This window comes from Spizellomyces punctatus (assembly GCF_000182565.1).
Source record: "Spizellomyces punctatus DAOM BR117 chromosome Unknown supercont1.6, whole genome shotgun sequence".
Classification (NCBI taxonomy): domain Eukaryota; kingdom Fungi; phylum Chytridiomycota; class Chytridiomycetes; order Spizellomycetales; family Spizellomycetaceae; genus Spizellomyces; species Spizellomyces punctatus.
The window spans coordinates 1,362,408-1,385,911 of record NW_015971542.1 but is presented as its reverse complement, the minus strand read 5'-3'; the positions used below and the strand labels follow the sequence as shown (position 1 = coordinate 1,385,911).

Sequence of the window (23,504 nt, the reverse complement as noted above, 5' to 3'; positions counted from 1 at the left end):
CCAAGTATTATCTAAGCAGCTATGGATCGGGAGGTTTCCATCGTTTGGGCTTTGGGCTACTGCTGGTTGAACGAACATCTCGTTTGCCACATTTCACTATGCTATCCGCTTGCATCAGAACGTCGCGCTGCGGCGGGGTATCGGTTGGGCCATGGATCCATCGTCCCCGGCATCTTGCGACCTTTGCCTCCTCCCGTGTCTCGCCTCAAAACGTTATCGAGAAAATTGTACAAAGATATGCTGTCGACCTTCCACATCCCGAGCACAAGGTTCTGCAAGGGGACTTTGTGAGCATTTCACCAGAGCATGTCATGACACATGATAATACCGCCGCGGTTATCAGCAAGTGAGTAAGGAGATCAGAGATCGTTGGGTTCTCAGTTTGTCTGTGGAGAATGAAAATTAAATGGGCTGTCTCAGATTCAAGAGCATTGGGGCAGGAAAATTCAAGAATCCCAAGCAGCCTGTTTTTACTCTTGATCATGACGTCCAGAACAAGACCGAAAAGGTCAGCGGGCGCGTGTTAATCTGTCGATGGCACAAAATTTAGAGACTCACAACATGTTATTGTATCAGAACTTGCTCAAGTACCGATCGATACAGGAATTTGCAAAGAATCATGGCGTAGACTTTTACCCAGCAGGGCGAGGAATTGGACATCAGATCCTGATCGAAGAGGGTTATGCCTTCCCGTACGCCATGACTGTTGCCTCGGATTCGCACTCAAACATGTACGGTGGAATCGGCGCTCTGGGTACTCCAATCGTACGAACTGATGCGGCAGCAATCTGGGCAACAGGGCGCACATGGTGGCAAATTCCACCCGTTGCCAAAGTGGAATTTCTAAACTCCTTACCGGAAGGTGTGACCGGAAAGGACATCATTGTCACTCTCTGTGGGCTGTTCAACAAGGATGAGGTCCTCAACACCGCGATCGAGTTCACCGGTGAGAAAGGTATGGCCGGACTCACTGTGGACGACAGGTTGACAATTGCGAACATGACAACGGAATGGGGAGCGTTGGCTGGAGTATTTCCCGTTGACGAAGTTACTGCCGATTGGCTCCTAAAGCGCGCCGTCCAGCTTGAGCGGTCTCGTGAAGGCAAACATCCACGTATCAATGTAGAGCGCATCAAGAAGCTTCTTGAAAACCCGATTCGCTCTGACCCTGGCGCGCGGTATGCAAAGCATTTGACTCTGGATCTCGCTACTGTGTCTCCATATGTGTCTGGGCCCAACTCGGTAAAGCTTGCTACCCCATTAACGGAACTAGAGAAAAGGAACATTGCCATCCACAAAGCCTATCTTGTCTCATGTGTAAACTCGCGCGCAAGCGACTTGAGAGCAGCGGCTCGCGTTTTGAAAGGTAGAACGGTGGCAGAAGGCGTGGAATTTTACATTGCAGCAGCGTCGAGCGAGGTGCAGCGTGACGTGGAAGCTAGTGGTGACTGGGCAGAGCTGCTTCGTGCAGGTGCCAAGCCTTTACCTGCTGGTTGTGGACCGTGTATTGGTACGTGATACATACGCTCCAATTGACGATCGGATATTTCCTAACGCAACCTTTGCATGTAGGTTTGGGCGCAGGGCTTTTGAAGGATAATGAAGTTGGAATTTCGGCAACGAACCGGAACTACAAAGGAAGGATGGGGTCTCCCAATGCACAAGCCTACCTGTCATCACCAGGTAAGATCTAGGCGTTACGTCACTACCAGCCAGCTGCTAACGGAATCCTTAGCTGTGGTCGCTGCTTCGGCTGTTGCTGGACGCATTTGTGGCCCAGCTTCCCTTCCCCCTCTTTCTTCCGCTCTCAAGATTTCGTCCGCGCCACAGACCGTTCAACCGCCCGTGATTTCCTACAGTGAATTGAAAAATGCCGATACAGGTTCCTCGGCATCATCTTCTGCAGACGTTGTCTCAGGCTTCCCAGGGTCACTGAAAGGCGAATTCATATTTTGCGATGCTGACAACTTGAACACGGATGGAATATATCCAGGAAAGTACACCTACGTGGATGATATTCCTCCAGAAAGGATGGCACAAGTTGTTATGGAAAACTACGATCCAAAATTCTCCAGCATTGCACAGAAGGTTGGTAGATTCGCATAGATAACTTAAAAACGGAGGCAAGTCATGCTTAACCAACTTCAAATTTACCAGAATGACATCCTTGTTGGCGGTTTTAATTTCGGTACTGGGTCGTCTAGAGAACAAGCCGCAACGGCACTGTTGTATGCAGGAATCCGTGTTGTTCTCGCTGGCTCTTTCTCGGAAACGTTTAAGCGAAACGCCATTAACAATGGCTTGGTTGTACTTGAAGCTCCAGCACTTGTCAGGGATCTGCGGAAGGCGTTTGAAGGCGATAGCAAAGAGCTAACGAGGCGTACTGCATGGAAGGGAACGCTCGATTTGGTTAATGGTAGGGTGTCCATAGAAGAAGGTAGTCCAGCGAAGGAATACAGTATTCCCGCAGTTGGTAGGGCGGCACAGGAGCTAGTAGTTGAGGGGGGGCTGGAAAGATGGGTGAAGAATCGGATAGAAGCATAGTTACATTTCATGATAGTCCTGTATTTTTTTTCTCAGACCGAAACCACCCATCGTGTTCAAAACCGCAACTATATACAATTCCTATTTCATGCCTTCCAAGAATACAAAAGAAACACGTAGTCGAGAATCAGCACCTCCCTCTAATTCCTACACAAGATCTACTTTATTATCTTCTAACAGTCGTCTAATCGCCTTGTATTGTAAGATATATACATTATTTGCTTTCATGAAAGTCGTCTCATCGCTACATGACGTGTATCCATCAGCAATGCATCTATAACCACAATCAATCACTGCGTACCTATCATCCAATTGGAATGCACCGATATCCTCTTTAACCCGACATATGACTGCATCGTCAAGCTCAGGTCGGTTCACTAAGCATGTCCAGATATATGTTAGCCACACAATTCACAATATTCCTATGAGTCACTCGATGACTACCCATGCTTATATCACCAATCTCGTCATCTAGCCGTTGCAGAAATGCAGGTAATTCTTCTAGGCACGACTTCATAAAATGTCGCTCTAGAAGCTCCTGGAATCTGGGGAACTTTAGTCAGCAAGAGCACAGAGTACATTAAAAGAACAAAATCGTCGTACAATACTTTTCTGCAAAAGCCAATTCGTCGGTTGATAATCTTCCACGATATTCTTCCTCTTGCAGAAAGTGAAGGGTATACTTTTGTATCTGCGGGAGCGGTATCCCCATGTTAACGGTTGGACAGCATTGCAAGAGGGCAAGGACTCACTTTTGCCAGTCGCGTTCTAAGGTAGCTCCTTATGACGAACTTTATTCGCTCCATTTCTTGCTGATATATGACCAGGAGAAAAGCACCGTCTGGTGTATTGGGCTCTTGCGCTTCCACGTTTTCTGCCTGGTGATAAATTAAATACCTTCCATACCAACCTACGTTCTGTCCTATTCTACTCACCTGTGCATTCAGCATTTCCAACAAGTTATTGACTAAATGCTCCTGGTAGGGTAGTATCTCTGGAGCGCATCGCTCATTTATCCACGATTGAGTCAATGCCTTCACGTCATCATTAAAGTAAGATGTAGATTCGCCGTCACTTGACAGGAGAAAGTCGTCCGTATCCAGTTCCATGCTGTCTGTGAGCATACTCTGCACTTTAATCTGCTGCTGGAGGTGCCAATGGGATGATGGATCTGTAAAGTCCACAGCGCTGCTTCCGACGCGAGATGAGCGTGGCGCAGCCCCGATCGCTGATGACTCCAAAAAGAATCCGACAAAGCAGAGGGCCATTTGCAAAACTTAATGACAAAGAAGAAACAAGTTGAACCACATCTTCATCTGCTGGGCGGGGCAGTATCGGGGCTAGCTGCTTGCGTGCTGTTGCAGCCATTAGACCTGGTAATGAAAACAGTTTCGTTGAAAGTTTGCACCTCGCTAAACTAACTTGTTTACTGGTAGGTGAAAACTGTTCGTATCTGGATATTTGGTCGAGATGTGACTCCTGGAAGTACCATTTTAACCTCTCAAATGATGCTGCTATAGAGACTGCAACAAGAGCTTCACCACCGACGTACGCTCATTTCGAATGCGGCCCTTACAAAGCTTCACGATGGCACAATTTTCAAAGACCTAACCCTATGGTCGACGGCACGGGATGTGATACGAAAGGACTCTGTATGGGGACTATGGAGAGGCACATGGCCAACAGTTATTCGCAATGTACCCGGAAGTGCTCTTTATTTCGTTACCCTGGACAAGATGCGGCATGGATTACGGAGCTTACGGACAAGAGAGAAGGGGACAATGTTGAATGATAGCACTGTCAATCTTCTCAGCGGAGGAGCTGCACGGGTGGTAAGGACTAGTTGCTCTGTTCTGCCACCAAAGTCAAGTGGCTCACCTTGATGTTGCATAGGCAGTGGGGTATATCCTGATGCCGATCACTGTAATCAAAGTCAGGTATGAGGTTAGTCCTTGGTATTCTCATTCCTACAAACTGTGCACGTCCCAGCGCCGCTAGAATCCGTCTTAATACTCTCCTTATTTAGAGTAATTTCTACAATTACACGTCAATATGGCAAGCATCACGGTCAATTCTAAAGGAAGAAGGGATCGGCGGTTTGTTCCGCGGTTTTGGCGCGACGGCGATGAGGGATGCTCCTTACGCTGGATTATACGTGCTCTTTTATGAGAACTGCAAGAAAATACTAGGAGGTGGGACTAATACCCTTTTGCGACAACTTGGTATCACTCGGTTAGAGTTATTTAACATTGCCAAATAATTCAAGGGTTGACTGGAGGATCGGCAAGTCTGATGCCTGTGGTGCATATGAGCTCTGGCATTGTCAGCGGTATCGCCGCGACGGTGGTCACAAATCCGTTTGACGTGGTGAAAACGCGAATGCAGTTGAAGCCATCTGATTATAGCACCATGTTCCAGTCCGCACGGAAAATTGCACGGGTAGGTTTTTCCAAAGTTGCCGATACCTCATACCTCTTGTTCGCACATGCTTATGGATTGCATAGGAGGAGCGCGCGATTGGCTTCTTTTCGGGCATGTTGCCACGGTTACTGAGGAAGACTGTCAGTTCTGCAATTACGTGGACCATATACGAGGAGATAGTGCGATGGGGCTCGCAGCGGTCATGAAGATCAATCAATGTCCATAGATAAGCTTATTCTACATACAGTTAGCATTTAGAAGTATCAATCGCACAACCTGTAAATCCGCAAAGATGTGGACGCAGATTTCGATGTCCGGTCATCCTGACCCGAATCTCTGATGCAGGAAAACATGACGGCAACTCCATGTTATCAGAAACGAAGTAGCACTCAAAATGTCTAATCCATGACCTGCCTCCAACCTCCAACAAAAGAAAATATATATATAAAATCTATACAATTGCCTGCAAAAAAAAAGAAACTGTACACTTCCCAGCACCGCACAAGTAATCTCTACTCATCCATTCCATACTTTTGCTTCATTGCACTTATATCCGCCTCTTTTTTGTCCAGGTCTTTCTTTTTCGTTGCCTTCGCGGTGGAGTAATATAATACAATCAAGTATCGACCCATAATGTTAAATCCACTTAGATGATCGCAGGCGGCTTTGGCGTCGAATATGTCGTCGTAAACTGGTTGGAAATGTAATATCAGAAAATGCCACTTACGACTAGGAGACAGTGTCCACATACCAACAAATGCTGTTCCTTTTGTGTCTGTAGCGGTTCCTATCCGTATTTGTCGAATGGATCCATATTTTCCCTACCAAGACAAAAATGAATACGTTTGCTCCTCGACAGAGAGAAGCTGCGACTTACAAATAAATCGTATAAATCCTCAGCGGTAATTTTGAAAGGAAGATTGCGCACAAACAGCACCCTGTTCACTTCAGGGGGGAGACGAACTATGAAAGGAACAGAAGTGAGCACAACGAGTGTAACCCCAGTAATCTAGCGTTGGAACGTACCGTTAGCGCGGGCTTTCGCAGCTAAGGCCATGGTGATGCGTTTTCAGGCGAGGATTGCGCGGGTAATGGGTGCAATAAACAGGTTGCTTTGCTTGACAAACGTACGTCGGAAGATGGACTGGCTTGCAAAGGCTCACTTGCCAAAAACTTGATCTCGAAAGTTGTTGCCAGCAAACTCGCAAAGACTGCGCTACTTCATCGCTTGCCAATGTTGCCATAGCAACAAGATCGCTCAACCTCTGCCGAGACGTTGGGCATTTCCCAATTCCATCCCCCCCAACATGACCTTCTCCTTCACGTCGCGAACTCTCCGAACAGCGGCGACCTGCTCTCGTCGTGCTGGGCTTTCAAGCTCCAAGTTCGCTTCCGCGTCTCCATTGCAGCAAGCCTCAGCCTGTCCATTTTCCTCTACCTTCCCATTTTCTGGTCCGACGAAGTCTTCCGCAAGTGCACCCACGCCGTCCTCAAGTTTTAAGCCGCTATCACAGGTCCAAACAAGACAAGCAAGCGAACTGGTACGTCCCGCTGGCTATGGGTAAACAAGGGCATTGTTGCTAACACACGTACGTGCGCTTTTGCAGATACCGTCAAGACTTGTTGCAAGCTTAACTGCCAGTGCAGGGCTTTTGCGAACACTGGGGACTGTATCAGTCATGGATGATGCATAATGAAAGTGCTGTCGCTTTAGGCGTCCCTTGGCTTCCTGTGGATGGGGCCTCTCACTGTCCCTAATGGCCCTTCCTACTGGCAACATGTATAGGAACACAGTGATACTCGGCCATGAAGGTGGAGATAGGGAGCAACCGGCTGCTTCTGTTTATAGCAATTCACAGCATTTAAACACAATTTAATACTTACATGCGGCATCAAACATACTTGGCCTGCTGTTGGAAACAATCAGATCTGGATGAAGGTTTCATTGGAAAATGTGAAAGTGACAACCTATCATGTCCCTCACTGGAATCTGAACGAAATTCACGGTGACAAAACATGTTTTCACACTAACAGTACCTTGGTCACTTCCGCAATCTCCGATAAGGATTTTACCGGCCCCAAATTAAAAGTCTTGCAGGTATACATCGTAATGGTACGGCCGTCAGCCGCTTGGTAGTTCTTTAGTTCTTTGTCGCTGAAGGTATACCCGGACGAACTTGACTACATAGCGAGGTTCATTGGTCTAACGATTCTGCGCATACCATTCAGCATGCTGGGACGAGATGAAAAGACTGTGCAAGACTGAACCAAAGATGTCTTCAGAATGATGACAAGGCACAGAACGACAGTGAAATGCAATATTTTGAGCAATGTCTTTGTATTGTAAGCTTTACCATACTTTTGAGTGTGTTCATCCAATAACCAAAAGCAAATATGCACTTATCCCAACCCCCAGCTCCCGATGGAGCGGCCCCTACCTCCCGACCCTACCGCTCCCGCCTTGTCTCTACCTCATCCTTGAGAGAAATGATAAGCACACAATATGTGTTAAAAAACATCCTCATTACGCAAACTCACCCCTCCCTCGGACGATAAGCTTATAAACGGAGCCAATCTTCGACAATGCGAGTCCCTCTTCGAGATCGTACCTATATGTTTTGATTCGCTTAATCTTATATGCAACGAAGCGTTCGATTCTTTAGCTTTACCCTAGCACGTTCAACGTCCCAACCCACCGATTCGAGATAATCCTCCATCCTGTCTTGACGCAGCAGCGGGAACTCTGCCCGCATCCGCCTTATCGTAACTTGCTGCAAAGCTGACTGCATGGCTGCCTGTCAAATTGCAATATGAGAAATACAGGCTTTGCCGGCTATATATCCTATGTTTCCTCGCCATTACGTCTTGCTGCTCCTCTGGAGTCAAATTCAGTTGAATGGCTTGACGACGATCCATTATGCTTTGCCGGTTCATATGTATGTATGTGTCCCAAAAGATATGGAACTTAAAAGATGACGCATGGATCAAATGAGATGCTTTTTAGCTTAATCCTGGAAGCTTCGGTGTCATGACGAGTCAGCACATAAGTAATAAATGCAGTCCACTATTCCGTAGAATATTTTTTTCCTTTTGTCCATGTCCTTTGGAAATCGTCTTTGGATACTGTTTCCTGCATCTCCCGCACATGCTCTTTCGCATGAATGCCGCGCTTCTCACATCCAGCTGGTATACTCTAAAGCTCTTTGGCTCTCTGTCATTCGACAATGAAGCATGTAATTCATATAAATAGGAAGAAAAGGACATAATGTACAATACATCTATGAATCGCTCTTAGAGTCAATACGTGGACCTCTGCGTCGGTGATCTTCTACATATAATATCCCTCCACTGCAAACTCTGCGACCAAGACAGCTAATGCTCCGAAGAGCACAACGGGCATAATGATAATGCACCAAATGAAGAACTGCGTCTGCTTTATTCCCATTCCTCGTTTCCGCAGCAGGTCATCCCACATTAGGCCAGCCAGCGCACCGAGGTATGTTAGATTTCCCCCGAAATTCGAGCCGATTATTAACGCAAACATGCCTCCTCTTCGCAAAGCGTACACGACTCTTGCCGAGTCTGCTTCTGATGAGCCTATAATAGAGAGCATCGTCGCATCAAAGTCCGGATGAGAGAATACTCGCGCAAAGAGAATCGTCATGGGAAGATTATTCAGCACGCTGCAAGCGACGGTGGTGACAAGGCCCGTAAAGAACACCATAGGAATCATATGACCACCAACGCTTAGATGTGCCATCCCTTTCGCCAAGAGAGAAGTCCATCCATTCGCTGCGAGAGATTCACAAAGAATAAACATCCCCAGTGCAAATGGTATCAATTTCCACGGGAGCCTTACGGTTACGTGATATACAGTCGGTAGAGCGTTACTCCACGCGCTCATTCGGCTGACAATCGATGACTTCTTTCGGGTCTCCTCGACTAACAGATCCGAACCATCACAGGATTCCACTTCCGCCAACGAAGACCCCTGTCTAGATCCGAGGCGTGACCTTGATGGCGCTGGGACACGAGAGGATGCGGAGGCGACGCTGTTACGCTCCGTGCGTACCGAATTCGTTGGTCCCGAATGTGTTCCATTCATCTCCACTGAAATGTTGTCTTCCGCACTAGCATCTTTGCTTTCAATTAGACATTCTTTGTTTTCCACGGATTCAGACGACAGGGATACATTCTGCTCATTGGAAGACTCTCTCCGCAACATTCTGACTTCTGACGTTCCTCCGCTCCCCAATTCAATATTTTCGTGCTCCGTCTTTTGCGGCCGGCAGTTTCTGGTAAGGTCCATAATCATATCTTTCCCAATCATGATCGCCCCAAAGGGCAAAGTCAACATCCACACTGGTACATCCGCGAAGATGGGTACAATCATCAAACCAAGTAGACAAGCCAAGAGTACTGCACAGCCGATAAATGCTCCCCATCTGTCTCGAATTTGATAACGCTCTTCGGCCTCCGGTGGCGGAGAGGGAATATTTACGGGAATATGCGAGCGCAGAACTACGAAACACATAAGATAGGCGAGACCGACAGCTAACAATGTTGGGAGACCCATCCACGCAGAGTACTGAATAAAATTGATGCGGAATGCTTGCGCCACAATGATGTTCGTTGGGTTGCCAATGTATAATGCTAGAGACGCTATATTGCAAACGATAAAGGTAGACACCAAATAAGCCTTTGGATCCGTCTGTGTGGAGAGAATGACAACCCAGATAGTTGAAATTGGTGAAGTGTCAACGACGCCGTTAATCAGACACTTACTTTTGTCTCCTGTGTCAAATAACACACTATTGGGGTAATAGTCAAGACGACAACGTCATTCGAAGTGAAAATGGTCATGATAGTACTGAGAAGAAATAAATAGAGGAACAATCGATGTCCCGATGAGCCCCCACGCTTGGTAACCTGGAATGCCACATATTCGAAAAAGCCAGTTACATCGATAGAGATACATATGTACGCTACAAGACAAAGAGTAAAACGCCATCAGCTTGCCATGCCAATTTCAAGTCGAACCAATATTGTAATCACCTAGCGCGAATATGAGTAAAACTACAGAATAGGGTTGGATGCCGTGCTCGGAACCCACAATCCCGTCACGAAGCACAAGGCCATTGATACTCGTGGTTGCTAGCAGTACCAATATTCCAACGATCGGGGCGGTGGCTATATCCAGCCAAATATGGGAGACGCCGAACCGGCCATGTGTGAATGGTATTGGAACTCGCAAGGGATGAATGCAAAAGAAAATAACGATGGCAAATACTATGAGCGAAAGCCAGGAAAATGCCGTGAGATTGTCGGCCATTAGAAGCGCTGTAGAGGGCAACGCTTTGCGGAAGCCGGCCGTCGCTGCAATCGCAGGAAATTCCGCCAACAAAAACGACGAGCAATGCGGACCTTGAACAGATTGCGTAATTTGACAAGCTTGGGCACGTGATGGAACGAGAGGTTTATGGGATTTCCGCTCTCGTTTTTGAACGGGTTTCCAATCACAAAGTTGAAAGCAAATCAGCAAATCAGAAAAGCACGGCAAAAGGAAAGCAGCGGCCGAACCAGAGAGGCAGTCACATTGGAGGATTAACTGCGCGTAGAGAACCAAACTGGCACTGGAATAGCGTTCAGAATGAAGGAAGAGCCGTTGCAAACGTGGGTGAAGTTTGTGCTGAACAGCGCGCAGGAATTTTGTCATGTGGCCTTGTCCGTCCAGAAGTCTTGTTGGACTGGAGGAGGAGAACAGACATGGCGGCAAATTATCATGCTGTGAGCATATTACTTATGCATTGTTCCCTTCCTGCTCCTCAGATCGTTCTCGGGTGTCTCAGCCGACGACATTCTTGCACAATGTAATGTTCCACTGTCAGCCGCGTCGTTCCCTCCTACTGCACTTGTCTTGCGATGCTAACTCTGATTATATCATGTTACAGATGATTCTGACGCATCGATGGGCGCTCCTGATCTACATGGCGCGCGAAGCTATCGCCCTTTCAACCGCGGCAACAAGCTCAAGCGAAGTATCGAACAACCACCAGTGCTGCCTACCAAGCCCACACTTTGGAGTCTACATGCGATCGATGAGGACTATGAGGTGCGAGTCGCATTTGCTACTAGTGTGATTACAAGTTTCTTATGTTGGATGCTGGGTCATAGTTTGCGCATATCGGAAAGCGAAGGGCAATCATGCGAAAAGGAAGACGAAGAAAGGACGAAGACGATCCATATGCAGGAATCAATATTGACGGTTAGTTTTTGTACGAAGGTCGAATGGTCAATTCATTGGAAACATTGGTCCTTACGCCGCCTGCTCATCAATACACAGAGATCTGGTCACTTCCCGACACCCCAACAGACGCCGCCCGTGTATCATCAGTCCTCCACACACTTCGGAACCGCCACCTTAAAGTACTCTCACAGACCGCAATGAACATGGTTGAAAAAGAGCAGGATTTCAACAAAACGATTGCACGTTTCGCTCAGATGATACAACAGGATGATCCGTTGTATCAAGATATTGATCTGGAAGGCACTGTGCCGCAGGATGTGCTGAATACTCTCAGAGATAGCGTTCAGGTAAAGTCAACGATGCCGTGTTCAAACGTTCGCTGGGTAGGCTAGGATTATAATTCCTGGAATTTGTAGGAGCTCGTCAGTTGCAGCAACGAGTATGTGAAGCGCATCGGGGATATGCGCGATAAGCTCATTATAGCCCATGCTCAAAAGAAGACACTAGCCAAGAAGCTCATGTTATCAACAAGCGAAACAGTACCCCACAGCCAGTCGAACCGGAATGAACACGGATCAGGAAGACGTGGTGCATGACAGCAGCAACGAGGCCGATGAGTATGATTGCACCGCTTGGCCATATATTACAAAGAGCACATTCTACGTGCTGACGTCGGTGTCTTTCCTCGACGCCCCACGCATTCTGTCCCAATGCTTGTAACATAGAAACGAAAATCCCCTTCTTGGCGGGTAATAGGACTCCTCTCAACTCTATATTCACAATATGACATTATTTAGACTTCCGCTTCGTCTTGCTGCCTCTTGGCGTTCCACCTTTTGCACCTTTGGCAGCCTTCTTCTTCTCTGCCTCTTCCTCCCGCAGTAATTCATCTGCAATACGTTGTCTGCGCTCCTCATCCGTTTCTTTTGGCGACCCATCGTCTTCTGGTGTCTCTGCAGTTTCATCTTCGGGTATCCCTGCATCACGAAGACTCTGTTCCTGCGCCAGCCTTTGGGCCTCTAAGGCTTGTTCTCGTTGCATCTGAATCTGGACCAGTTGTGTGGCTTCTTGGAAAATGGTCTTGCTCCATCCTGGTTTATATAGCTCTGCATCTTCCATGACCTGAAAAAAGAGACTCTAAGTACAGATGAAGGCACCAAAACGCGGCGCATTCACCAACCTCTTGAACTTCGGCGTCCAGCTCTGCCTCCGCCCTCAACAGCTTTTCCAACAAATCTTCTCCCATCAAACCCGAACGAACCATCTGCTGAAGCGGAGGCTTCTCTTCTCGGATCTTTAAAATGCGCCTCACGTCCGTGAGAGCTCGTTTCATTAGAGAGGTTGTCAAGAGCTTGTAACCGGCGGGATCTTCAGGAGAATGCATTTCAGCGAGTTCATTATATATGATCTTTTCTGTGTTTTCTGGAAAGTATCCGTCCCACTGAGCATCTACAATTTATTCTCTTTAGCATGGTAGTAGCTATGATGCCGGATAACGGTGGATCTTCCTACTATCGTACCTTGGTCAGCAGCCTTTTGCTTTACCCGATTCCATTTGATGAAGGCAGCGAACAAGGCTCCTATCGCCACAGCGTATAGTACTGGAAACCAGAATGCCGCAGAAGTTGAGGTCATTCGTCCGTCGTGCGTGGAGGAAGTTTTACTTGGGAGAGAGTAACTTTGGGCCTTTGAACGATTTGACGAACAAGCCGCGGTCGAAGCTAAGCCCTTGTTGAATCACGTGGTTTCTGGTTGGGGGGGGGGGGGCGGGGAGTAGTTTGAGCGCTCGTTAGTGATGGGCTTGGCGAACTCTGACGAAAGGCTCTTTCTTTTCAAGAGCGGTAGCGAACAAACAAGCAGAGAAGATGTGCTTACTGAGAAGCTTTTGTTCATTCTGGTCGACTGTTCGTTAGGCATCCTGGCGAACGAAACCTCGTTTCTAGCCAAGGTCTTTTGGACTTTTCAGAATGGACATTCATTCTCAGATCTTGAATAAAAGCATGCTAAACTGTGAATAAACCTCACTTGAGGGCCGTGCGCACTGCCTTTTGGACGCAGGCACCGTCGACATTCTCTGGACAAAACTCGCAGATCGCTTACGCGTCCTGTGGCGCAGCGTACGCGTTATCCACCGCGTTAACTTTTTGTCCTCGACCTTCAACGTTGCAAACTTATAACTTGCGGTCATGACGGGGGCACATACGTCCATGCGATTACGGCCTAGTCGAAGCAGTTTAATTTACCTGCTTGGCTGGTTGATAAGATTTAATGTCATTGCAGCACAAGGTACTAAATCCCATACTGGTGAAATACGCATACGCAAGATACAAAGCTAAATGTGATTAACGCATCCAGAGAGTTGCATATGTGATCAAACCGCAAACCTATGCGATCCCAATTGTTGCTGCGATCCTGACTGCACCACCGCCGACCGTGATGCCTACTTTGTCGGGGGATGTCTACCTGAGACTGGTGCAATAGCAGAAGCAGGAGCCGCCGCTGAGCCTTTTTGTTCCCAGTTTCTGGTGGCGGTGAATGATCCTTCGCAGCTGGTGGACAGATCTGATTCGGGAGCTTTATGCATTGCCATAGATAATAGTCGGTACCGGCAATGGTTTGATCATGCGGAGAGGAGATATTAATCAAGGCATCTGGCTGATGCTATTCAGGTCCCGTCGAAGGGTTCTCGTACCCAAATCCGCAGACATACACCAATACAGCTGCATTCCAAGAAATATTTCAGCGTGTTCCATTTACGTATCAGCAGACATCAACCGACGCAGAGAATGCATTGTCAACAACCCCGTACAAGGTAAGGTGGTCGACATGCAGTATTAATCCACGACACGACTAATCTCTCTTTGTAAAAAGTACGGAGATTCCATTCAAGTACGGTACGGTGGATCGCCCATCTTGAACGCACCCATGCCAATGCCATCGGCGTTAGTGAATGATTTTTGTGATGATGCCAATTCAGCTAGTCAGTCTTTCTGGTTCTTCTCTGCATTGGATCCCGATCGCAGTCTGACCAAACATCATAGAATTTCTCGTTGCGCAATCAACGACGTGTGCTCGACCAATGGGAATTACACAGTGTTCAGCTGCAACACCCTTCGATGCAGCTTATTACACTCGCTACACCGTCATCACGGTAGGTGACGTTTATATTACGGACAGTCGTTCTATGTACCCATCACTATTAAATAGGATCCAGCGAACCCGGGAACAACAGTACCAATCACACCCCAGTGCTACGACGCATCAACCAGCGCATCGGTAGCTTGCACGCTCGTTCCGTCATACAGCAGCGGTTTATGCTTGAACGGAGTTACAGAGGTGCAGTCTTGCGGGTGTACACTATCGAAAAATTAGAGCTGACATCAATGTGTAGGTACAATACAACGTCGTATACGAAGTTGCTGGGAGCGCCGTGATTAGAACAGTTGGCGCGAAGATCATGATTGGCACGATTGATGCGAATCAGACGAGCGCACTCCAACGATTCGCCGTCACATTCAGTACGGTACGTCCGACCTTCCACGCAACCTGTCGATATTTCTGCAATTTCTAATTAGCTTCGTATTGGATAGCCCACCTCTGCTACAACACCTCCAGTCGCGCGGTCAGGAAATCCGGGTTACATTGTAGGGAAGCCAGTGCTAACTGGCACGCTATCCGGCACCTCATATCCTTCATTACGATTTCTGTGTTTTGCATCATTTTTTTTTTTTTTTTTTTTTTTTTGCCAAGCCCTTACATGTTATCCTTAACCACTCCAACACAGTAACTGCAGGTCCCCATTTGACTCTTGCAAAAGACATATATTCGGCCTCTTCAAATCTAATAAGTTGCGGAACACCTACGGACGCAACAAGTCGTGTTCCCGTAACGTTTGGCACAGACGTATCCAGTGGATGCACGTTGCATCTTAATCTCCTGGATCTGACAACAGGATGTGCGGCTCTTGGTACTCAAATTCAGAATTTGCAGTTAGAGACATTGCGGACTGTCACGCATGTTGGGAGGATGGGGGACGCCGATGGGTCAGTTTTGGGGGACTGGATCGAAGTCCTTGGGACCCTGCCAACTGTGGCGAGTTTGGTATGCTTTGCTCTGTACGGTTATGGGCAAGGTACTCCTTCTAACAATGTCAAACCTCAAAGGTGGCCCAAACGGTTGGCGGGGTAACTTGCAGCAACCTCCTCACAAGCATTTTCATCGACTTCCTCGTAGCAGATACAGGCACAACCACTTCTCCGCAACCCAGTATCATCGGCGCCCGGTATCGCTATACAACAGGCAGTTTCACCTACCGCTGCATAAACCCATCAGACTGTCTCTCACTGGGAAGTGCCACCCAGCCATTCCGGATTTCATCGGCAGTGTCATTCGTCTATGTGCGACAACAGCCAGAAATGGTTGTCCCAGCTCCACCGCGCTTGGTTAAACCACTTCCTGATGATGTGTTTTATCCATTCCACATACCGAGTTCGGCAGCGTCGACAAAATCTATGGGACTGTCATTTTGGATGTTGTGTTTAAGTGGGATAGCAACGGCGTGGATGGGAGCAGTGTTGGTACGGTAAAATAAGTACAGGTGCGATTGTATATACACATGGCAATTAAACAAAGAATTAGCCTATCATGTCCTCATACGAGTGGAACCGTTCATGCACCCTTCTATATGCATAAATACGTAAATACTTTTTAACATTACATGATTGACGGCCTTCCGAGGACACATCGTGCAAGCTCATGGGGCGTTTCGGTATCGCTTCAAGAGCCAAAAACCAATATTTTGCGTCGTGCTGAACGCCGCCGAGGTTGCCCAATACAAGCTTAGCGCCTGGCGTAGAGCGACTGTTAATGATTCACATGAGATGACGATAAGGACAAATGCCCACATACCATCGGAACTTGTGTCGCGACGGGAATGATAACAATGGACAAGCACCGGAAGAGAAATGTCATCAGAGGGTGATCCTTCCGACCTCCCAAGTTGACGATAGACTTGTTCAACTATTTATAACATCAGCTATCGCCCAACATACGTTATATACGTTTCAAGAGCAGTACCGTACCTCGACATTCATCAAGTGCAGAAATCCAATCGTGAGGGGGACAATCATGGTAGGATCTGGCGCCGCCAAATCAACAAACCAAGCCGTGCCTCCCGTCGTAAATCCTTCTATTGCGGCCATTGGGGTCTCTAGCCAAGGCGCTGGAAATGCAGCCATTCGCCGCAAGGCAAGTGACGCAGTGATCCACAAAGGAATTTGCACCCATGGTAAAATGATGGTTTTTATGGGATGACAGTTGTATGTTCGGTAAAGCTCGCGCACTTTTTGTTTATACTTCGAAAAGACCAAAAAACTATGATCAGAGTGTGAAGAGAAAGAGGACGAAACAGGCACCACATACAGTTATCTGAGCCTTGTTCAAAGCAAGAAGCGATCTTGACCCTCTCTGTGCTTTCATCTGCTGCCGAAATGTTCCTTCCCACGCTTTCAAGATGGGTTGCAGTTCTGCTAGCCTCGCTACTCGGCGTCTTTGTTGAATTGCCAGAGGAAGTGTGCATGTGGCTCGCAGAGCCACAGTACAACTGACTATTGTAAGCCACCATGGGAAACCTGTTACAGAGTGGACTTGGGTCAAAGCTGTTTCAATGAATGCAATTGGGGAGAAGCTGAAGGATGGGTCGGTGCCTATAGGAGTTGCTGCTGCGAAAATGGTGGTTGGCAACCACGGTGCTCCTGCCGGCCGTTGGGGTTTGAGTGCGCGCGTGCATTGGAGGATCTTTGCTGGAAGAAATGCGCAACGCCGTGATGGGCCAAAGGTCCGCGACAACATTGCTTTCCCTGCTGCGATCTCTGATGTTTGGACAAGATATTGCATTAGATCACTTGGCAAACCTGCCAAAGTATTATACTGGACTCGCGTGATTTTTGCTAGCTCCAAGTTCGAGACGAATATGTGGAAAAGAGAAAGTACATTGATAATTGCATTATGGGAAGAAACATATTATAAAATCTGAGCGATACGGCCATCCAGATACCATCATAATGGCGGGACAAGACCGTAAGAAGCAACGATCAAGCAAAAACGGGACGAAGATCGGTGCCCATAGCAGTTGTGATATTAACCTTGAGACAACGAGGCGAATATGAGCAAAAAAGTAACTAGTCCAAGCAATGTTAAAAATAATCTAGTCGCAAATAAATGGTTGCTGTACGCTCCCCCTCCACCGTAATCCTTTCTTTCATGATAAGGAATGTATGGATGTACTTCCCTTCTTGAATCTCCAAATTCAAGCAAGCAAAGCACATTACCCGCGAGGTTGGTGGCAACTTGAGCGAGGCGACAAGAGGATCGTAAAGTCAGAATCCCCTCCACTATGTCCTCTACAGTGGGCATCAGGAATCAATAAAACGGATCGTTCGACAGCGCTTTTACCATCGGCTGGCCAACTGTCGGGCTTCTGAGTTCCATGACGGGTAGAGTTCCCCTGCACTGGTTTAATCACCTCGTTATCAGCTTCTTCTGCTAGAGTTCAACCAACAACGACTTGAGTTGCACTCTGCGATCGTGGTCACATGACTGGAATGCATTGGGTCACGTGAAATGATGACCAAGCAGCCAAACTTTTGATGATCGTTTTGGCATTTTCCTACCAGAGATCTCAAGAAATGGCCAAATCCCGCGAGCGCAAACGGCGAAAAATGTCGGGTACAAAACGACGTACCATCCTTCTCATTCTTGATATCAACGGAACGCTGTTGGAGAGAGTCAAGAAAACGGCAGAGAAAAGAGCCGCAAGGGCGAACCCACTTTGCCCTGAAGCACCAAACTTTCGACTCAACAGAGCAAGGTAGGTCGATGCTTTGCACTTGTCATTTGTCGCATCTCTGAACCTTGTTTTGCACCTGGCAGATGCTACTATCGCCCGTATTTGGACACATTCATCGATCACATTTTCCAACACTTTGAGGTCGCAGCTTGGACCTCGGCAATGCCAAAAAATGCGGATCCTATGTTCAGCCATATTTTTGGTGATTATGCGTCGAAGCTGGCATTTGGATGGAACAGATCGCATTGTAGCGATATTGGAGGTCGAGATCGGGACTGGGAAGCAAAGAAAGATCTTCGCAAAGTGTGGGCTGATCGGACTGTCAATCCACACGGACGATGGACAGAGGTAGGGATACTCTACATGTTTGCATCTTCTTGAAATGATCCATTTGTGACATACTGCTTGCAATTTTTAGCGAAATACCATCTTAATTGACGATACATCGTCAAAGGCATCCTTCACTCCCGCAAACTGCTTGCACCTTCCAACGTTCACAGTGTGCGATCCCAATTTTGATTGCATAAACGATACCTCGCTGCTAAGTTTGATAAAATACCTGGACGCGCTACGCCAGAGCGATGTGACGGATGTACGAGAATACTTTAAAACGCATCCCGCATTCCATGTCGCAGACACTGGAAAGGCAACGCACCCGCATGAACAGTTTGCAATACAGGATACTGAAGATGAAGAATTGATTTCGAGATTTACCAAAGATCGCCCGCGGCTTGCAGATCATAGTTTGTCTTCAAGTGACGAGGAGAGGCCACCGTGGGCGGCGCAGAATGCACATCAGTCAAGAATGGATAGAACAACACATCCTCAGCCACCCTTTCAAAGATTCGAGCCTCAGCAGAGTAGGGGTTATCACTCACAGGCGTATATGCCGCAACATTTTGGTTACCATCGGCATAGATCAGACGACCTTTCAGTGCATGAAGGACAAACACATCGTCAATCCTATAGAGATCGCGAATCCTTTCAGAGATTCGAGTCTCAGCAGACTTGGGGTTATCACTCACAACCCTATGTGCCCCAACATTCTGGTTACCATCAGCATAGATCAGACGACCTTCCAGTGCATGAAGGACAACCACATCGTCAATCCTATAGAGATCGCGAACCTGGACACGATTCATATGGATTTTATCAAGGTAGAACTGGCACATCTTCGAGACACCCTGTCACGACAAGCGATCAAAGAGACTTCCAACGATACGAAAATGGAAGGCACCAGGACGTTTTCCACCCATCGACAGCGCCACCAAGTAACGGAAGTGAAGGTAATTGGCGCCAGCGTGCGGATAATGAAGGCAGCCGCCCGGCAAAGTCCGGTAAGGGAAAAAAAGGAAAAACTCAACCGCCGCGTGCAAACAGTAAAGGACGCGCATATCGAGGTGGGAAATTTAGCAAAGAAAAGAGAAAGAAGGGCGGAGGATGATCCTTTCTTTGCTGCAAAGCCGGACAGTAAACGTTACCGACGCTTTCCACTTTGTATTTTAGGATTTTATTTATATCTACATAATCAGTCCAAACCCTTGCTCATGCTTGAATTTGGATAAACCATGAATGTTCAAGGGAACAATGTCAACGGCGCGTACGTGGCTGCACTGGCGTAAAATTTGGATTGAAGGCCACTGCGTCCTTTTGCATCTGTCGTTTTGCCCAGTTGTTTAAATCTTCAGGCGCCGTGGTTTCATCGGTATCCTTCATGAGCTCTGCACCGGCCGCCTTCCATTTTTGAAACAAAGTTGTCTATCGTAATGAAGATTGAATAATTGCTTCTAATAGTTCGACCCTCACCCAGGTACTCACCACTTTTTTACTTGGGTGTGCACTGTTGGCCATATGCACTTCCTTCCTATTCTGCTGCTCGTCCTCAGGTTGAGGTGGAGGAGGAGGAGGTGGCGGGGGTGGGGGAAGAGGCGGCGGAACGGGAGTCGAAATTTCAGCCATTTCCTTCTTCAGAGGATGAGACCACCTTATATCATCGGTTTCCGCGCACTTGAAACTGTATGCTTCGCTCCGTGCGTCCCACTCCAGAGACCATCCATGCGGCGCGACACGATTCTCCACAGCCGGCACAACTTCCACCTCCCAATGCTTTAAGATCTCTTCAAAGTACCCACTATGCAGCGCCCCTCGAGTCCAATCCAGAAATCGGGACGTGAGTTCTTTTTGGCAGGCAGTCACGTTCTCGAGCTCTACTGGAAGCATGTCAGGACCGAGGGCGAGCAGGTTGGCAATTTTCGATAGAAGGGTATTGGTGCGGCGATGCAGTGGAGATGAACGGCTAGGTTTGATCAATGCGGTTGCAAACTTTGGAGGCAATGATGAGAGAGCGACAAGCGGCCGATCAGGGGATCGAGATTCTTTGGGTTTTACAGAAGTTGCAGGCCCACTCGCGGATTTGGTATGTGAGGAGATGCCTGATGATGATCCAATTGAGGTAGCCTCGGACAGTGTTTGAGTGAAAGGGTCAGACATGGCGTTAATTTCTGATATAAAGTCCGCAAACACTGCATCCATGTCACCAGGCTTTTCTGCAGCTTGACCTGTACGATGAATTGAATCACAGCAGAGCTCAATCAGCCGTGTTCCTCTATTATTGTCTTTTGTGGGCCTCTCCTCATAGCCACGCCAACTATACCTTTCCGTAAAGGAAGAAAGCCAGAGATCAGTCCCACCCACTCTGTTGCGACACAAGGACATGCTCCACATTTGCTTATGGCAAATGTGCGTGCGCTGCCGCGAACGCCATGTTGCAAGTGGGCACTTAGGATTCAGCTCCGACTCTTACAAACGTTTGTTCTCTTTTGCATCAGAGCAACAACCCTTGCAAATACATTCGAGATCCATTTCGCTTCACACCCATGGCACCCTACCTTGATGATTTCCATGCGTTGTATCATCTTCCTCGTCGCTATCATCGTAGGCACTCAAACCAGCCAATTGAGTTACCGCTTCGGTTGCTTTTCATATAAAAAAGAGCATATTGCAGATCGAAACGGACATTTAGACAATCACAACAAACAGCAGGGCTCGGGCAAAAACTTATACTCCGCCGCGTCCTTTCGTGTGTGAGACCCTCTGAAGCATACAACGCAAAGCGACTTCACACGCCGTTCCAATCTCGCAGCCAACTGGTGCTATATTGTGGCATAGTGAAAACTCGGGATTTATGTGTGAATGCAAACCTTTGACGGGAGCAGAATTGGGCTGTGTGCGAGTTGCTAATGCCGAGGATGGAGCGGCCAGAGGACGGTCAAGCTGCAAAACTGGCCTTCGCCGACCTCCAGCACTCAATTCTAGTGAAATGCGTTGGCGTTTTCTCATGCTTGCGAGGAAATGAATTTCTGTAAATTGGTCATGTCGACCGATCGCTCCTTTCGCGGTTTCCATAAGCCACGATGCGTTTCATTGGTCGCGGTATTTTCAACGTGAATGGTTTCCGAAAAGTTCAACCAAAACCAGATTTTGGTAAAAATAATTATCAACATCTAAAACGCAATGCTTCCCATCACACGCAACGTCGCTGCCGCCTTTCGGCCAACAGCCTTCTCCATCCGGCTCATGTCTACCAAGCGCATCTTTGTGGGCAACCTCCCCTGGGCTGCACGGACTGACGAAATTTCTGCCCTCTTTGCTCAGTACGGTGAAGTCAAGGCCACTCGAGTCATGATTGACCGTGCTACAGGGCGAAGCCGTGGCTTTGGGTTTGTGGAAATGGAGGAGGAGGATGCTCTCAAGGCCATCAGCTCGCTCAATGGTAGCAACTTCAAGGGTCGGGATTTGAGGGTACGTGAGAGAAAGTCTGAATGGGACTATACATCCGGATGACTTATATTTCCGTTGCACAGGTTAACGAAGCTACAGAAATGCCTGATCGTCCTCCCCGTGAACCCCGCAACAGGTTTTAATTGGTGCCAGAGACTCAACGTGACGTTTACTTCTCCCTGTTCGCCGATATTCAGGCGCTGGCAAGCGGCGGTCGGTGCTTTAATTTATTAGAGAAACCACTTGATGGGAAATCTTAATTGTTGAGAGCCGTATTCACACTTCACTTGGCCCGCTGTCCCGCCAGCATGGATCGTATTGTATTCTGCTTTTAAATAGCCTTCAATATTGGTACATGTATATAGACATCTTGTCTCTTTATTTGCGAGCAAATCTTTTCATGTCATTTAAACGCATCTTTTCGCGCAACCAAGCAGAGTCTCGGTAATATCTGAGAATGAAAGGTGGATTAGTGCCAATATCTATATCCAGCCGCACCGATGCAACATACTTTGGATCGCAGAGCTGTATTATTGCGCGCAGGTAGTAAAAGTAGTAGACCATCTCGGCTGTGTAAAAGACAGGAATTAGTTTAAGGGCTACCCCCTAAAATGCTTGAACTGACCTATTCGAAAGAAAGTATATGCCGCCATATATCCGTTCGTCCAAAAATCACACCGTCCATCATCGCAGGGGGCCATCAGAAGCTTGTAATCGCCCAATTACGGTAAGGAACAGGTGTACACCACTTTTCCAAAGAGTTAGCTACAGACGTACCAGCCCGGAAACCCGGCAAATTGCAAAGAAGACCAGATATGCAAGACTGGCCCACAATGCACCAGAGAACTCATTCATCATGATACGCAGCATACCCGCGCGAAACGGGTAGCTTGCTGCAAACCGTATAAACAAGAGGAGGACATTGGCGGCAAGAAAGAGCAGTTGGACACTGGAAACAAAATGAAGTTGTTGAGCATATATTTACACTTTGTCAGCAGCACTGTGGCATCTACTGGGACTCTACTAACATGTAGGCAACAATCAAGGTAAAAAACCGATGGCGAGCCGTCTCACCCAAAAGTGTGATGAGCAGATCGAAGAAAAGAAAACAAAGCTGAAGAGATGCGGTGACTTTAAAGGATTTAATGCTAGCCATGGCTCAAAACGAGTACTGGCAGCAATGACTAGACCATCTTTCCTAGGGCTTTGGCAAAGTTCACGAGAGCAAACTAGATCGATGGACGCGACACCAGCATCCTGTAGGTAAGCTTACGCACGTGATTATTCTCCAAAACGACGATTAGGTTGAAGATGCCAAGCGGCCAACAATGCCCAGAAGACAATGATGTGGCATGAAACCCACTGTTGGGATCAATGCTGGACAGAGTTCATATCCCTTGGAAAACAGCAGTGGTTGATTCAGCTAATGCGATCACCCATTAGCAAGTTAACCCGTCGTTGCAAAGCGCAGACGCCGACGACCTGAACGATTTGAGAGTGATCTATTTCTTATTGCCCGTTCCTCTTGAGAATATCATAAAAACACTTCTTTATTCCCCTTATTTCGTCTTGCAGATATCTGACAATCGCCGTTGCCACTGTCGGCCATTGGCTGAGTCAGCAGGTCGCGTGAGCGCGGCAGTGTACGCTTATTCATCCAACGAT

At 47.6% G+C, this 23,504-nt stretch overlaps 12 protein-coding genes across 13 annotated transcripts; 6 read left to right on the top strand and 6 right to left on the bottom strand.

The window, feature by feature from the left end:
• The first annotated feature begins 42 nt into the window (after window positions 1–42).
• Window positions 43–2,676, top strand: SPPG_04289 (homoaconitase). Its single transcript, XM_016752532.1, has 6 exons — window positions 43–346; window positions 421–508; window positions 577–1,510; window positions 1,573–1,683; window positions 1,736–2,088; window positions 2,158–2,676. The coding sequence occupies exons 1-6, from the start codon at window positions 99–101 to the stop codon at window positions 2,542–2,544; spliced, it is 2,121 nt and encodes a 706-aa protein (XP_016609238.1). The 5' UTR covers window positions 43–98; the 3' UTR covers window positions 2,545–2,676.
• SPPG_04288 (DNA replication protein SLD5) lies at window positions 2,545–3,723 on the bottom strand. Its single transcript, XM_016752531.1, has 6 exons — window positions 3,480–3,723; window positions 3,297–3,422; window positions 3,153–3,235; window positions 2,989–3,089; window positions 2,846–2,921; window positions 2,545–2,788 (listed from the first exon to the last, which is right to left on the bottom strand). The coding sequence occupies exons 1-6, from the start codon at window positions 3,666–3,668 to the stop codon at window positions 2,692–2,694; spliced, it is 672 nt and encodes a 223-aa protein (XP_016609237.1). The 5' UTR covers window positions 3,669–3,723; the 3' UTR covers window positions 2,545–2,691.
• A 94-nt stretch (window positions 3,724–3,817) lies between these two features.
• SPPG_04287 (uncharacterized protein) lies at window positions 3,818–5,343 on the top strand. Its single transcript, XM_016752530.1, has 7 exons — window positions 3,818–3,920; window positions 3,981–3,989; window positions 4,065–4,376; window positions 4,438–4,488; window positions 4,571–4,736; window positions 4,811–4,983; window positions 5,049–5,343. Exons 1-7 carry the CDS (start codon window positions 3,825–3,827, stop codon window positions 5,169–5,171), a joined length of 930 nt encoding a protein of 309 aa, XP_016609236.1. The 5' UTR covers window positions 3,818–3,824; the 3' UTR covers window positions 5,172–5,343.
• Window positions 5,272–6,157, bottom strand: SPPG_04286 (uncharacterized protein). The gene is made up of 4 exons (XM_016752529.1): window positions 5,992–6,157; window positions 5,843–5,928; window positions 5,717–5,786; window positions 5,272–5,656 (listed from the first exon to the last, which is right to left on the bottom strand). Exons 1-4 carry the CDS (start codon window positions 6,020–6,022, stop codon window positions 5,478–5,480), a joined length of 366 nt encoding a protein of 121 aa, XP_016609235.1. The 5' UTR covers window positions 6,023–6,157; the 3' UTR covers window positions 5,272–5,477.
• A 2,017-nt stretch (window positions 6,158–8,174) lies between these two features.
• SPPG_04284 lies at window positions 8,175–10,358 on the bottom strand. Of its 2 annotated transcripts, XM_016752527.1 has the most exons (4): window positions 10,021–10,358; window positions 9,751–9,950; window positions 8,825–9,676; window positions 8,175–8,757 (listed from the first exon to the last, which is right to left on the bottom strand). In XM_016752527.1, the coding sequence occupies exons 1-4, from the start codon at window positions 10,295–10,297 to the stop codon at window positions 8,713–8,715; spliced, it is 1,374 nt and encodes a 457-aa protein (XP_016609233.1). In that variant the 5' UTR covers window positions 10,298–10,358; the 3' UTR covers window positions 8,175–8,712. The 2 variants fall into 2 exon arrangements, with proteins under 2 accessions (XP_016609233.1, XP_016609234.1); XM_016752528.1 differs by having other exon boundaries at window positions 8,175–9,676.
• Window positions 10,359–10,472: 114 nt separating this feature from the next.
• SPPG_04283 (uncharacterized protein) lies at window positions 10,473–12,017 on the top strand. The gene is made up of 6 exons (XM_016752526.1): window positions 10,473–10,638; window positions 10,795–10,835; window positions 10,917–11,077; window positions 11,140–11,230; window positions 11,309–11,559; window positions 11,629–12,017. Exons 1-6 carry the CDS (start codon window positions 10,616–10,618, stop codon window positions 11,806–11,808), a joined length of 747 nt encoding a protein of 248 aa, XP_016609232.1. The 5' UTR covers window positions 10,473–10,615; the 3' UTR covers window positions 11,809–12,017.
• SPPG_04282 (uncharacterized protein) lies at window positions 11,738–12,909 on the bottom strand. The gene is made up of 3 exons (XM_016752525.1): window positions 12,733–12,909; window positions 12,393–12,661; window positions 11,738–12,334 (listed from the first exon to the last, which is right to left on the bottom strand). The coding sequence occupies exons 1-3, from the start codon at window positions 12,845–12,847 to the stop codon at window positions 12,002–12,004; spliced, it is 717 nt and encodes a 238-aa protein (XP_016609231.1). The 5' UTR covers window positions 12,848–12,909; the 3' UTR covers window positions 11,738–12,001.
• Window positions 12,910–13,382: 473 nt separating this feature from the next.
• SPPG_04281 (uncharacterized protein) lies at window positions 13,383–15,862 on the top strand. Its single transcript, XM_016752524.1, has 10 exons — window positions 13,383–13,498; window positions 13,568–13,810; window positions 13,882–14,024; window positions 14,084–14,192; window positions 14,254–14,363; window positions 14,420–14,548; window positions 14,604–14,735; window positions 14,803–14,897; window positions 14,995–15,313; window positions 15,376–15,862. The coding sequence occupies exons 1-10, from the start codon at window positions 13,399–13,401 to the stop codon at window positions 15,796–15,798; spliced, it is 1,803 nt and encodes a 600-aa protein (XP_016609230.1). The 5' UTR covers window positions 13,383–13,398; the 3' UTR covers window positions 15,799–15,862.
• Window positions 15,794–17,760, bottom strand: SPPG_04280 (membrane insertase COX18). The gene is made up of 4 exons (XM_016752523.1): window positions 16,634–17,760; window positions 16,294–16,566; window positions 16,121–16,231; window positions 15,794–16,058 (listed from the first exon to the last, which is right to left on the bottom strand). The coding sequence occupies exons 1-4, from the start codon at window positions 17,105–17,107 to the stop codon at window positions 15,966–15,968; spliced, it is 951 nt and encodes a 316-aa protein (XP_016609229.1). The 5' UTR covers window positions 17,108–17,760; the 3' UTR covers window positions 15,794–15,965.
• Window positions 17,761–17,898: 138 nt separating this feature from the next.
• SPPG_04279 (uncharacterized protein) lies at window positions 17,899–19,503 on the top strand (the record flags this gene model as incomplete). Its single annotated transcript, XM_016752522.1, has 3 exons — window positions 17,899–18,080; window positions 18,143–18,407; window positions 18,478–19,503. The coding sequence occupies 3 exons, from the start codon at window positions 17,899–17,901 to the stop codon at window positions 19,501–19,503; spliced, it is 1,473 nt and encodes a 490-aa protein (XP_016609228.1).
• Window positions 19,504–19,509: 6 nt separating this feature from the next.
• SPPG_04278 (uncharacterized protein) lies at window positions 19,510–21,418 on the bottom strand. The gene is made up of 2 exons (XM_016752521.1): window positions 19,878–21,418; window positions 19,510–19,817 (listed from the first exon to the last, which is right to left on the bottom strand). The coding sequence occupies exons 1-2, from the start codon at window positions 20,781–20,783 to the stop codon at window positions 19,650–19,652; spliced, it is 1,074 nt and encodes a 357-aa protein (XP_016609227.1). The 5' UTR covers window positions 20,784–21,418; the 3' UTR covers window positions 19,510–19,649.
• An 82-nt stretch (window positions 21,419–21,500) lies between these two features.
• SPPG_04277 (uncharacterized protein) lies at window positions 21,501–22,474 on the top strand. The gene is made up of 2 exons (XM_016752520.1): window positions 21,501–21,860; window positions 21,923–22,474. The coding sequence occupies exons 1-2, from the start codon at window positions 21,573–21,575 to the stop codon at window positions 21,980–21,982; spliced, it is 348 nt and encodes a 115-aa protein (XP_016609226.1). The 5' UTR covers window positions 21,501–21,572; the 3' UTR covers window positions 21,983–22,474.
• Window positions 22,475–23,504: the final 1,030 nt, after the last annotated feature.